Raw genomic sequence first — 14,279 nt, 5'->3', positions numbered from 1 at the left:
CCAGCAACCCTTTACTTTGCAGGACAATATCCAACCAACTAAGCCATACTGGTCAGGGCAAGGTTGAGATTTTTAAAAAGACTTTTTTCCTGCTTTGTTACAGGCATTCTTAAATGAACTACTATTAATTACTTCAAGAATATGAAGGTAAATAAAGAATACTGTAACTACTAGTACAGTTTGGTGCTATTATTACCCTGGTTCACACAGACTAAAGCACTGGCAGTTTTTTACTCACGACTGCTTTGTCACCATTATTAGTGCAAATGTCAACACAATGAAAAAGACAAATGATATCTTGATGATACTATGCAAAGAATTTCTACCTGATGGAAAACTCTAGTAGGATACCCAGGACCACACCCCTACCTGGACTGTTGTTCTCATATTAGAATTTCAGGCATTTTCTTACTTCAAAGAAAGTTTATTTTATATCAGACTTCTGTGCATTGCCATTCATGACAGAATCTAAAAATATCACGGAATCCTGTGCTATAAAATAAGAAATAATTTATGTTCCATGTCAACCCAGGAAAAAGCAGCCTTAAAAATGTACATCAATAACATTAACATGCTCTAGTGATGCCTGGTACAACCAGTGACTAATTTAGTAAACCTAAACCTACACTTTATTAAAAATCCTAGGATATCATTCATAACCAAAGTTAATGTTTATTTCCTTCGGAGGGGCTTGGTAGTTTCAATAAATTGATTTTTTTCTACAGAAAAAAAAACTGTAAGTATCTCTTCTATAAACTAAAAAGAAGTTGTAGGGCATCATATCTCAGATATACTTGTTTAATCTTACTAAATGGATAGTAAGTTGATCTTTTTTGAAATTAAGTATAAATAATGTATAACATCTGGGTTCTTTTATAATTAAAATAAAAAGTAACACAACGCTGTGGAACAAATAAGACATGTTAGTCGAATTATAGTAATTCGTCAAAACTACCTGTCAATAAGTAATAAAAGCAGTTAAGACTTATTTGGCACCACCCTGGTCTCTTAAAACTTCTTCCTTTTATCCCAACCCCAGTGCTCCTTGCTTGCCACCCTTCCTCATCAAGTCTCAACCTAGACGTCACCACCCCAGAGACCATTTTTGCATATTCTAAATCTCTCCTTTGTTACCCTCCTGGATCACTCTCTATCACTGCATCATCCAACCTTCACAGCACCAGTCACAATTTCTATTATTTTTTGCATAATTTTTAATATATGCTCCCTCACAGTATTGTACAGGGCACCTTATTAATTCTAGAAGTCCCTTGCTTATCTGTAGTTTCACTTTTCACAGTTTCAGTTACTTGTGGTCAACTGTGGACCAAAAATATTAAACAGAAAATTCCAAAAATACACCATTCATAAGTTTTAAATTGTATCCTGTTCCGAGTATCTGAGTAGCAGAATGAAGTCTTGTGCCTTCCCATTCAGTCCCAACCTGGACGTCAATCTTCCCTTTGTCCAGCTACCCATACTGTATGCTCCCCGTCTATTAGTCACTTAGTAACCATCTCAGTTATAAGATCGACTGTCATGGCACCAAGTGCTTGTTTCCAGGAACCATTATTTTATTTAATAATGCCCCCAAAGCACACGAATACTGGTGCTGGAAATTTATATGTGCCGAAGAGAAGCTGTAAAGTGCTTCCTTTAAGAGAAAAGGTAAGTATCATATAATAAGATACTTTGAAAGAGAGATACTACATTCATATAATTTTTATGTGTATTGTTATAACTGTTTTTTATTATTATTGTTGTGTGTGCCTAATTTTTAAATTAAACTTTATCACAGATATGTATGTACAGGAAAAACATTGTGTGTGTGTGTGTGTGTGTGCGTGTGTGTGTATTTCAGTACTATCCTGAGTTTCAGGTATCCGCTGGGAGGTCTTAGAACATATCCCCCTCAGATGTATACTGTATAGTCATTTCATTACACCTATCACTTGGCACATAAGAGGTACCCAGTAAACATCTGTTTGATTAACTGACTGGATAAGGGAATGAATTTCTCATTTAGAGCTGTTTGGCTATCTTCATTTAAAATGGAAAAAAAAACTTAGTAAACATTTATTCAAAAGGTAGTTCCCACTTTGATGAGTTTTTAATAGTAACCTGTTTCTTAGTGAGACAATGTATCTTTCAGGTTTTATATCCTTTCCAATCATTATTGTTAGATAACTAGCCACCCCAAACTTACTGACTTAAAACAAAAGCCATTTTATTGTGCTCACAGATTCTCTGAACCAGGAATTCACAAAGGACAGATTGAGGATGGTTTATCTCTGCTCCAGCAGGACTAGAGGCTTGAAGCAGAGTCTCAAAGTCTAGGGATGTCTCTGGGAGTAATTCAATGGTGAAGGCTGGCATCATCTGAATCATCTGACAGTGCATTCACTCATATGTCTGGTGACTGGCCTGGAAGTAGATGAAGGCTAGGACTGACCACATGAGATCTTAGGCCTCTGCACATGGCTTGGTTTCCTCAGTGCATGACAGCTTCAGGGTCTTGACTTCTCAGTGCTCCATGGAGGTCAGTGTTCAAGCAAACACGGTGGAAGAAGCACTGCTTTTTAAGATTGAGCTTAAGAAATCATACAGTATCACTTCTGAAGCATTCTACCGGTTACTAGTCATAAGTGTGCTCAAATCCCACAGAAGAGAACTCCCCAATTCTCAATGAGGAGTAGCAAGTTCTAAAAGAGTATGTGGGGTTAGAGATATTGTTTGTAGTTATCTTTGGAAAATATAGACCCTGGTTGGGTAGCTGAGTTGGTTAGAATATTGTCCTGATAACCAAGGTTGTGAGTTCCCTCCCTGGTTGGGGGATTTGCAAGAATCAAGCAATGAATACATACACAAATGGAACAACAAATCAATGTCTGTCTCTTCATCTCTTTCAAATTAATTTTTTTAAAAAGTATAATCTGCTCCAATAACTTCATACTCACTGAATGATTTTGTTAAAATAGTAAGTAATACTATATCCTTTGTTTGGTTTAAACCTCAATTAAAATAGTGTTTCCTCAAAATGACTGTATTTTCAGCCATGGAAATAGAAATTAAATTTTAATATTTAAAATTACCTTGTGAAATAGGCATTACTATTATCTATATTTTAATACTTGAAAAAGCTGAATTCAGAAGCTGCATATTTTGCCTAGAAAGATAAGTGACAAAGTTGGGATAAATCCAGACACATGTGTCTTCAAAGTCCCAGCTTTTTCCACTGAACAGGCGGTCTGCACAGTAACATCTTAAACAAAACCCATGCAGATCTCATGTATATCAGAACTGCGCAAAGCAAGGACTATCTGTATCCTGCTTTATATAGATGTAAGCTCTTCAAGAATGAATTTATTACCCAACCATGTTAGACAGCTGTACTAGCTAACAACTGTTTACAAATCTGAATTATGTTACAAAAACAAAAAAAATAATCACAATGAAATGTACCAGGAAGCACTCTCTGCCATAGTATCTCAAGAATGGTACAGTGCTAGATGCATACTCTAGCTTTCAGTGTTTAACAGATGAAGTAAATGAATTCTAGGCAACATTTCCAGATTGTTTTAAGTAATAAGCACTTGTATATTTCAGAGAAGCTGTACTAGATGCTAAAAAGGCAACATGATCTAACCTCTCATTTAAATTCTTAGGCTTTTCTGCTTCTCTTTTGAGAATTATGGCCTTATCTGTATCTACTATTCATTTCTTTTATTATTCTTTATCTACCAGTTAGAAGTGAAGCTTTTAAAAAGCAGAAAATGTGGTTACTTGCACTACTTATTTTTTCACTTTCCATAATGCCTAACATTACAGTCTTGAGTTTCTGATTTGACTGAGAGTGTTATATACAAACCATACCAAAGCCAGAAATATGACACACTGGACAGCTATTCCTTCTTGGAGCTTTTCACTATCCTCCCCAGAAATGCATTCTACCAATTAAAAGGATATTAATTTAATCAGCTCATGTAAATTTTCTGCATTTGTTCTAAATAATTTTATTTTTGAGGCCAAATATCTTATAACTTTAAAGATAAACATCTGTATTTCTGTAGAGAATACACATATATCAATGTAAGTTTTGCTTTTTTATAATGATCTATCTCATATTTTATGCTAATGTCACTTAAAGAATCTTCAAAGGGGAATATTTTCCCTACGAGTTAAAGAAATTTTTTATTAAAGTAAAATGATTCCTGGTTTGTGTTTTCTGGCTATGGAAAACAAAACTTCCATTCATAAATTGTGGAACTTCCTAGTTATTTTAAATTATTTTATAAATGTTACATAATTTCTTCTTATATATTTTAAAAAATAACTTAAAAATAATAGGATTTCATGTAATTCTTTTATATAAATATTTTAATAATTTTATATAATACTTAATGTTGGAAAATGCTTTTAATATATAAGAAAATAATATTTTGTACAAATAATCCAGCAGTCCAGCATTTTGATGACTTTTTAAAATGCCATGCTATCATTTTTCCTTAAAAGTATATTTAAACTTCCCTGGCTGGCGTAGCTCAGTGGATTGAGCACGGGCTGGGAACCAAAGTGTCCCAGGTTCGATTCCCAGCCAGGGTACATGCCTGGGTTGCAGGCCATAACCCCCAGCAACCGCACATTGATGTTTCTCTCTCTCATCTCCCTCCCTTCCCTCTCTAAAAATAAATAAATAAAATCTTTAAAAAAAGTATATTTAAACTCAAGGGCCAAAATATTAAAAAAACAGAACAAAATAATAAAACAGACCTTGGTTCCAGGGCTGGTACATCTTTATTAGGTAACTGAGCTTGAAGGCTTCCACAATTTCTATTAGTTTCCTAAGAAATGGGCTCCCCTCTACTTTCTTATTTTCCACTTCATTTGAAATCTATTCCTTTGTTCTTATTCAATAATAATAACAATGTGTTAAAAATATATGAAATGGGAATTTAAAGAGGTTAAATAACTTGCCAAAGTCTATTATACTGCACAAGAAAATTATGGAAAACAGAGATACTATCCTCCATCTCCTTGATATCTTATATCATTCTGGTCAATTGAAAATGCAGTTTAAAGATGACTGATGACTATATATATCATATGTATCACTAATTAATACTCCATCTGGTTTTAGGAGGTATTTGATTTTGCAGTTTCTGAGATTTCTCTCATAGCTTTTGAATTACTAAAGAGTTAATTGTATTTAAAATTGTGGTAAAATTAAACATACCACTTTTGAAAATTAACACATTTATTCTAAACTTAGGAGATTGTTGTGAAAATTAAGTCACAGAACTAGTGGATAGAAACCATTCCTTTATGTATTGTCTATAGCTGTTTCCACATTATGATGACAGTTGAGTAGCTAAGGCAGAAACATATGTGGCACTCTCACTGTCATACACTATTGCTTAATGCATTACAAATGGCAGCTATGACTGTCCAGTGTTCCAAGTACTTGTCTATTGTCATACCACAACATTTCATTTTCACCATGGTGTCAAAACAAAAAAAGTGTCCCTCAAATGTCATGAATTTAAAGTGGTATATGGATTATCTTATTACTAAATTAGATGAAAAACTACTATATCATGCAATGACACTGCAGCTATGCTAGAAAAATACAACATACACCTACATTACCAGACTAAGCATTCATCATACTCACAATTCATAGGAAAGTAATCATCAGAGAAATAGGAAATATAAAACAAAGTATCTCATCACAGCAGAATTTCTTCATGAGAGAAAAGAGAAGAGAAGAGAAGAGAAGAGAAGAGAAGAGAAGAGAAGAGAGAAAACTGTAAAGTATGTTTCTGTGTGGCTCATTTGTTAGTCAAGCAAGAAAAGGTGCTTACTCATGGTGAGTTAATTAAATTGTATTTTAACTACAGCAACCAAAGAAATATTTGGGGCAGGGGGACTTCTTTAAGAATAGCCTTCAGTGAAAACAGCTGCTTGCAGAAGTGAGGACATGGGGCAATATTAATAATCAACTAAAATAAAGGGTAAACGAATTTGAGAGGTTTCTTGGTTTTTGATGAGCTGACAGATACGTGCGATATTGCTTAGGGTTGTTATTTTTGATAAGTCAATGTTGAGCACGAAGTGACTAAACAACTGGCCTCTATAAAAAGTCTGCATAAAACAACAATATGCAAGAACATTTTCTAAGCTGAAAAAGCATAAATGCAGCACAACCTGAAGTGTAACATCTGCTATGTTACAACTAATGATGGTGAAAATATGTGAGGAAGAGAAAAAGGCTTAATTGAGTAAACCTACAAAGCTTGTGAAAATGTAAGATGATTAAAGCCTATATTACAAAAAATTGTGTTGAATTTTGTATTTTGAATTTCAGCAATAAAAAATTGAGGATAGTTACTGTTTTCTCTCACCATATATATTTTGCTTTATCTATGTTACATCTTTGATTTTGCCTCTTGGCCTGCATAAAGCCTAAAATGCTTATCATCTGGTCCTTAAGTAAAAAGTCTGCATACTTCTGCTCTATAGTGGGGTGCTATTCAAAGCACAGCAGCATCTGGGAATGTCTTGATAATGAAAATTTTTGACCCAGCCCCACACCTACTGAAACAGAATCTCTGAGGTTGGGCCCAGTAATTTTTTTCCCCCAATAAGCTCTCCAGATGATTTCTACAAGCTGAAGTTTGAGAACCACTGCTCTTAAAACAGGATTTTAGAGATGAGTTGCACCCCCTTGGATAAATTATTTAATCCTCTGAGTCAATAAAATGGGGATAGTGTCACCCACCTCACAGAATTGTTGACAGGATTAAAATTAAATTATAAAAACATTTTTAAAAGCAGTAAAGCTAAATATAACTGATATTAATAAATGGTCATTATTAGTCCAATGGTATACTGGAAAGCCCCCTTGTACCAGCCCATGAGATAGAACTATTAAATGTTCAGAAACTTTGTTGGCAGTTATCAAAACAAGCATTATTGAAAATTAAATTATATAAACTTAAAATTAAATTATATTAAAACACTAAAAAGGTAATACTCAAAACTCATTACTAGTTAATTATTGTATTACATTTTATAATACTTTTTTTCATGAAGTTATTATGTCTATATGGTAGATACTCTACATTATGGCAGACTGCATCTCATCTCTTCCCTACTGTGCATTCATCACAGGAAATGAACCACCACCAAAACTCTAAACTTTCTGCATAGGCACTTTGGGTTAAATATTAACCAGCACACCTCTGGTTATAATTATTAAAAATTGCACAATGAATTCAGTTTTGAGCTCAATGAGTTTGAATTTACTATGCATGTAGAAATGTCTAATAATCTACTAGATACACAGGTATACCCCAGAGATATATATATTTAGTTGCCAATAGTATGTAAATAGTAGTTGAAAGCAAAGATACAGTCAATATTGAGCAAAAACAGTCTTTAAAGAAGAAGCCAAGTACTGAGCACATATAGAAAAATTTCATTTTGTGAGTAAAAAGGACGATTTTGGCATTTATAAGTACAAGTTAAATTAAGTTAGCAATTAAACTACTTCCACTTATCACTATCTTAATTCTCAGTTTTAACTCCTAGAATGTTTTAGGCAACAAAAGTTGTATCAATAGATGCAGTCAGAGAATTACATTACTCTGCAACTTGAATTTAGCATCTATATCTTGGCCAGCATGGGTAATGGTATTTCAGGCCATTTACTTAGACAAAGATAGTAAGTTGGTTCAAACCCTGAAGTTGCTACCTCAAGTACATATAAACCTAAGAATACTAAAGAAAAATTAGTTACATAGGGATAGTTATAACATATTTAAAATATCAATGACACTAAGTATATTTCATAGTTTCAAAGAATCATAGAAAAAAAACAGACTTTAAAATCCATTCTAAGATCTTCATTTATTATCTTTTTCTGCAAGAAAGAGCTATTTGCCAAGTTAAATGTCTTGGAAAATATTTTAAATATTTAAAATTTTTTCCTTATAGTTACCCAAACATTTGGCTATCTAAAATTAACATGGAGTTCCCAAAGTAGTATATTTTCCTTCTCCCACCCTAATGTTCATGAGTGGGTATTAAAATTTTAGATAATTCTTATGGCTATTGTGGTGCCACCTATAGCTCCAGAATTACCAAGCTCAAATTCAAGCGATCTGGAATCTCTGGAGAAAGCAATCCCAACATTTCTCCAAAGGCACCTAGAAATTCCAACACTTCACTGTGAAAGTTAAAACTCTACGGTTCTCAAAATGAATTAAAGCTATTACTGCTTTCTAAATAGTAGTATTAGACACTTCATAATAGGATACTTTCAGGGATAGTGAATTTAGCCTTTCTCCCATATGAAAAAAAAAATGGTCATAAAGAAAAATTATCATCTATGCTCTCTTAATTAACCTTAGTGATTATCAGCTTACAAAAATATTTTATCACTCTACTGTGACCTGCAAAGTACAAATAATGTACTATTTTTTACTACTTGTTCATAAAACCACTCTTGGACTTAAAAATACAAGGAAAGAAAGACATCTATATTGCTAAATACATATTTACAGAGAAAAACAAAATTCCAGGAAATAAGAATAAAATTAGATGCACACATGTAACTAGAGAAATTCCAAATTTGCAAAGACTAATAGTAAATAAAAAGGGATAAAACCATTCATCAGTATAAAATATGCAAAATGTCATATAAAATTATAAAACCATTCCTAAATTCACTCTGCATGACAGTTATTGCAAAAATAAAAGTTACTAAGTCACAAGACATGTCAAAGAGGTATGAGGCACTATGGTGAGATTACAAATTATTCTCAGGCAAGAAAACAGCATGTGTCATTCCGTGTAAGTGGAACATTTTTAAAATGTTAAAGAACCTGTGCTGCCACTGGCTGGGTAGCTCAGTTAGAGCATAGTCCTGATACACCAAGGTTGCAGGTTCAATCTCTGGCCAGGGCACATACAAGAATCTACCAAACAATGCATAAATTAGTAGAACAACAAATTGATGTTTCTTTCTCTCTAAAAAATTCAGTAAGTAAAATTATTTTTAAAAAAACCTTTTCTAATTTACAGATCTTTAAACAGGGCAAGGAACATAGAATGACTATATATAATAAATTCTATTTCCACTTACTCATTATCACTTAGCATTTACAACTGACCTCCATATTTACTATACCTCTTTTTTTTAAAGATTTTATTTATTTATTTTTAGAGAGGGAAAGGAGGGAGAAAGAGAAAAAGAGAGAAACATCAATGTTCAGTTGTTGGGGGCCATGGCCTGCACCCCAGGCACGTGTCCTGACTGGGAATCGAACCTGCGACACTTTGGTTCGAAGCCCACGCTCAATCTACTGAGCTACGCCAGCCAGGGCACTATACCTCTTAAAGCTGCTTTAAAAAATATACACTGGGTAATATTCTAAACAAACCACACAAACTTGAAACCTTTTCTCAGTCCTTAATACTCTGTTGTGAAGTAACAAACTTTTTGACAATTCACTTTCTTGAAATCAACTATAGGCCAATTCTAGTATTTCACTTTTACCTACTCCTGTCTTTTTCAGTGTCAAATCATTCTACTCTTTACCCTAACTACAGGGTATTCCTCAAGATTCTTACCTTGGCCAAATTTTCTTTTTTTTTCCCTTGTTGCCTCTTATCTTGCCATCTGACTTCAAATATCATAGCACAGTATTTGTGGATAACTTCCAGGTCTCTAGTTGGGGCTTCTTGAGAACTAAAATAACTGTTAAATACTTTGTACCTAGTTTCAGTCAGTAAATAAACTTCTTTTTTTTTTTAATCCTCACAGGAGGATATGACGAGAGAGACAGGCAGAGAGAAGGAGAGAGAAACACTGATGTGACAGAGAAATATCAATCAGCTGCCTCAATTACCTCTGTAGGCGCCCCTACTGGCGACAGAACCCACCACCTATTGGGTTAGGGGATGATGCTCCAACCAGCTGAGCACCTGGCCAGGGCAGTCAATAAACTTTTTCTATATAGCTACTGTGTGCCAGACACTAGTATTAGGAATGTATTCAAAACCTAGCATGAAAGTCCTTGTCATTAAAAAACAGATAATCTAAATTACAGACCAAAATGTACAACTCAAAAGGCCCCAAAACAACTACTTATTTTTCCTCTTCCAATGGATTAAATATATATTACTAGGTTGCACATTCTCATTACTGCCAAGGTGTTAATGTATGTCTCCTTTCTCAATTCCAAATTCAATCAATTGCCAAGTAAATCCCATTCTTTATTTGCAATATTCTATTCCCATTGCCTAAGCCTAGTTCAGGCCATTACATATTTTCCCCTAAACTACAGCCACTACCTTCTGAAGCCTTCTCTAATTTCTCATCTAATTCATCCTGCACTTAATTGACAGATTAATTTTCCTAAACCATAGATGTGATCCATCACTCCACTATATAAAAATGTTTAATAGTCCTTCAGCAGACAAGTCAAATCCAAAAACTTCCTCAGCTTGGCATTTACTCTCCTCTACTATCTGGTCTTTATCTATTAATACTTTTTTATCTCTGCCACCCACTATTTACTTACCTTTTGCTCCAGGCAAACATAGTTATTTAATCGTATCTGGAAACTCCTTGAATATTCCCTCTCTCCCCGTCTTCAGTTAAGCCATCTCTCTCCTCCCATCCTCAACCTGACTTGACAGTCTCTTCATTTGTATCTTTCAGAAGTTTACCCAACCTTTGATTCAAATAACATCATTTTTCTAAAATCTTCTCTTCATCCTAACTTTATATCTGTAAAGGCTATTTTTTATATCACTTATACTTTATTTCTACTATAGTTACCTGTGTATGTTATAGCCTTCCTGTTAAGATTATGAGCAACTTGAAATATGAATGTTTTATTCATCTTTGTCCTCCCACAGCACATTGTACATGGCTGATATTCAATATGTATTAAATACATGTTGAATTTATAATAAAATATCTATTTTAAATAATAGGATGGTCCATAAAATTACATAGGAAGTTGCCTTCATTTTCTTATGGAGAAAAATCACTGCCATAAGGATATCTTTTTTAAAAGTCATCTTACTTCTTTTTTATAAAGACAAATTAAACAAGTGATTTCTCTCCCTAACACTTATCAGACTTCCTTCTGCCTCTTGTAAGTACATGAATAGTTATAAAAACTCCCTTGGCTCAGAATATAAAACTGCTCTCCAAGGTTTCAATTTTACATCACTGTTTGTACCTACTGATCATATATTCAATTGCCTTACCAATGAAAACAGTAGTGTAGAAGGAAATGGCTTGCCTGGAGGTACCCCAAAACCCATACCACTGAGACGACCCCACTCTCTTTTTAGAGAGGAGCAGTCATAATACAATTAATTATACTTCTCTGTTTTGCTTCCTCCATACCTCCATAACACCTATCAACTCAACTGTTTGTTTAGGGCCCATACTTCCAGGTTAGCAAGTTAAAAAGAACAGACAGGTTTCAAACAATTAATTCACAAAGATTTACTGAATATCTACTATGTGGAAAGCACTGTTGGGAACACAAAAATTAATAAGACAATTTTCATCTTCTGGAATTCATGATTAAATACACAACACACACATAAACAGCTCATTATAAAGCAGATTATGTAAGTGCTACAAAGCTTCCAACAAAGCGCAGAGCTCTATGAAGAGAGAGATGAATTTAATCAAAGAGTTATCTGAGAAGCTTCAAGTGAGAGATGGGTTTCTAGTTGGCCTTTTAAAAGTCAAGTAATAACTCAAGATTTTCAAGATTATTTTTTAGTAAATAATTTCATTTGCTTTAAGTATTTTTATTCACTAGTACTGCAACAGAATTGGATTTCTCCCATTGAAAAGGTACTGATTTGACATGTAAGTTAAATTCTAATTAAATGGATTTTTTTAGCTCACCTTGAAACATGCGGAAATATATTTTACAAACAAAACTTGTGGCCTATAATTGAGAAGAAAAATTTAGTATGATCAAGGGAAAGACACAATGTGTCCAATAATCTGTATTAATATTTACTTAAAAGCTATAATCCCAGAGAAAGACTACATATAAATGGGCCACCCAATTTTTCCAGAAATTTGTTCATCATACCAGTAGTACATTAAAAGGGAAAATACTAAACAACTGAAAATAAAATTAAGGGCCTTAGATTCATTTTTCATTCATACCACCTCCTCCTGCAACACTGGCTTCTTCCAGATATATAGCCAAAGGTGTGAATCAGACCTTGAAGCATTTGCTGTTCAAAAGTAAGCTCCATTGACACCATTTCTAGATTTAGATACTTCCTTGAAGATTGAGTTGCCACGACCTAAGGCTGGATATGCTGAACACTGCATGACAGATGAAAGGACCACACTCATTTCAGCTTAAAATAACCTGCACAGAGGGGTGAGAAAAGTCCCAGTAGACAGATGCCAATGGTGCACATTTTAAAAAGAGGAAATTATAAGACAGGAGTGAAAACAAACTGGGGAACATGTAGAAATAAGTATGGTATTCCAAACTGCTACTCTTGTTTTAAAAACTTCTGGCTTTTCATTACATTACAGAATTCATCAGCCGTCTTCCTAACTATTGAATTTAACAGTTAGGCAACAAAGTAGGAAAAAATTTCAGGATAAATTATATTTAGTCTTACAATACACATTTGCATTTAAATATTTCATTAAAATCAACCACCTGAGATTAATTGTAACTACAAAGGAACCAAAATCAGATTAATGTACGTTTAGGCAGGGGAAGCTGGGAACAAATAACTAAGTTTGGTAACATGCTACACGGTGCAGTTTTCCTGCTACAGTGGACAGGCGAAGGAACCCAGTAAATGGGTTGAGCACAGGAATACTTGTACATTGTTGTCACCAAACACTAATTCAACAGCTAGCGGCTCCATCCATCATCCTTCCTCGGGTTCCTCGTGGCCTCTGACAAGTCATCCTTTCAACCTATGAGGCTGTCCGCTCTCCCCTAAAAAAAATAATTTCCGTGCAGGTGGTAAAATCACCTCATGAACTACTTGCTCGCACTTCCCCGTCTAGGAATGAGCAGATCCCAAAGTGGGGAAAGGTCGCCCTGCCAGGGAAGTTCCGTGGAGTGGGCTTTCTAGAGGTCTGACCCCCCGCTTGCAGCCCCGCACACGAGGGGCAGGCTCCTTGGTGCCCGGCCACCGGCTTGAGCGGGAGGAATGGAGGAGGAGAAGAGAGGCGGCGGGGTGCCGGCAAGGCGGCTAGGTGGCAAGGTGGGCGGTGGTCGGACCCCGCGCTCAGGACCCTCCGAGACCACGGACCCGGCGTGTGTTCCGCGTGCGCTGACTCTCCCCGGAGGAAGAGCCGTTGTCTCACACCGGGATTTTTAAGAATTCCGGCAACTTTGCGCGAGAAATGCTTCCCACCCCGCAACAAGACGAGAAAGAGAAAAATGTCAGGCGATGACGGGGGAGGAAGGGTGACTTACCCATGTTCCTCCGGAGGGTGAGGAACCGGCAGGGCGAGGCGAAGGACTACGGTGCAGGCAGCGTGGTGCCTCGTCCTCCCTCTACCTCTGTTTCTCCCGCAGCCAGGAAGGGAACCACGGGGGGCAGGCGCCGGGGAGGAGGAGCAGCAGCTGCTTCTGCTACTGCCGCTGCTGCTGCTGCTGCTTCTGCGGGCTACGCCGCGGCGGGGACGAGCGGCGGGGGGGTGGGGCGGGGTGGGGCGGGGCGGCGGAGCAGCCTGCGGCGGGCGCGGCTCTGAACAGGCCGCCCGGCAGAGGCGCGGAGGCGGCCTAAGGAGCGCCCGCCCCGAAGCGCGCCCTAGCGCCCCGCCCTCCCCACGGAGCATGCTCAGTTCCTCCCTTTATTTTTTTTTCCTGGTGTCAGGCGAATCTGAGCTTGCGGGTGGGCCTGTGTTTGCGACCCGCAGCAATCAGCAATCGCAGCAATCAGCAATCGCAGCAATCCCCCGCGGAGGAACTTGGTGGTTACCGTCTCGAGGGCGGAGGGCGTACCCTGAGAAGGACGTGCGGGGCGCTACTGAACCCCAAGCTGCTATCATCCGACTTGCCCCAGGCTTGGTGCCACGATTCCACCAACCCACACCCGGATAACGACCTCGCATCGCGTTCATTACGGGACAATCCGGCTGCAAAGGCGGAAATTTCCCGAAGGAGAAGACCCCCGGTTGCGTCTGGGGGACGTTCTGAAACGAAATGGGATGCACGTCCAGGCGATGAGGCCAGCGCCTCCTAGAGACAGAT

General features: G+C 36.7%; 1 protein-coding gene across 4 annotated transcripts in view; it reads right to left on the bottom strand.

Moving 5' to 3' along the window:
* Window positions 1-13,702, bottom strand: part of RAP1GDS1 (Rap1 GTPase-GDP dissociation stimulator 1) — a 148,263-nt gene extending 134,561 nt beyond the window's left edge. For all 4 annotated transcript variants that reach the window (XM_045820371.1, XM_045820373.1, XM_045820375.1 and 1 more), the window contains exon 1: window positions 13,500-13,702. In XM_045820371.1, coding sequence (XP_045676327.1) covers window positions 13,500-13,503 — 4 coding nt within the window. In that variant the 5' untranslated portion in view covers window positions 13,504-13,702. The remainder of the gene's footprint in view (window positions 1-13,499) is intronic.
* Window positions 13,703-14,279: the final 577 nt, after the last annotated feature.

This window comes from Phyllostomus hastatus, unplaced genomic scaffold (assembly GCF_019186645.2).
Source record: "Phyllostomus hastatus isolate PE091 unplaced genomic scaffold, TTU_PhHast_1.1 phas_scaffold_39, whole genome shotgun sequence".
Classification (NCBI taxonomy): domain Eukaryota; kingdom Metazoa; phylum Chordata; class Mammalia; order Chiroptera; family Phyllostomidae; genus Phyllostomus; species Phyllostomus hastatus.
The sequence above is the reverse complement of the archived record's forward strand: the minus strand, read 5'-3'. Positions and strand labels throughout refer to the sequence as shown.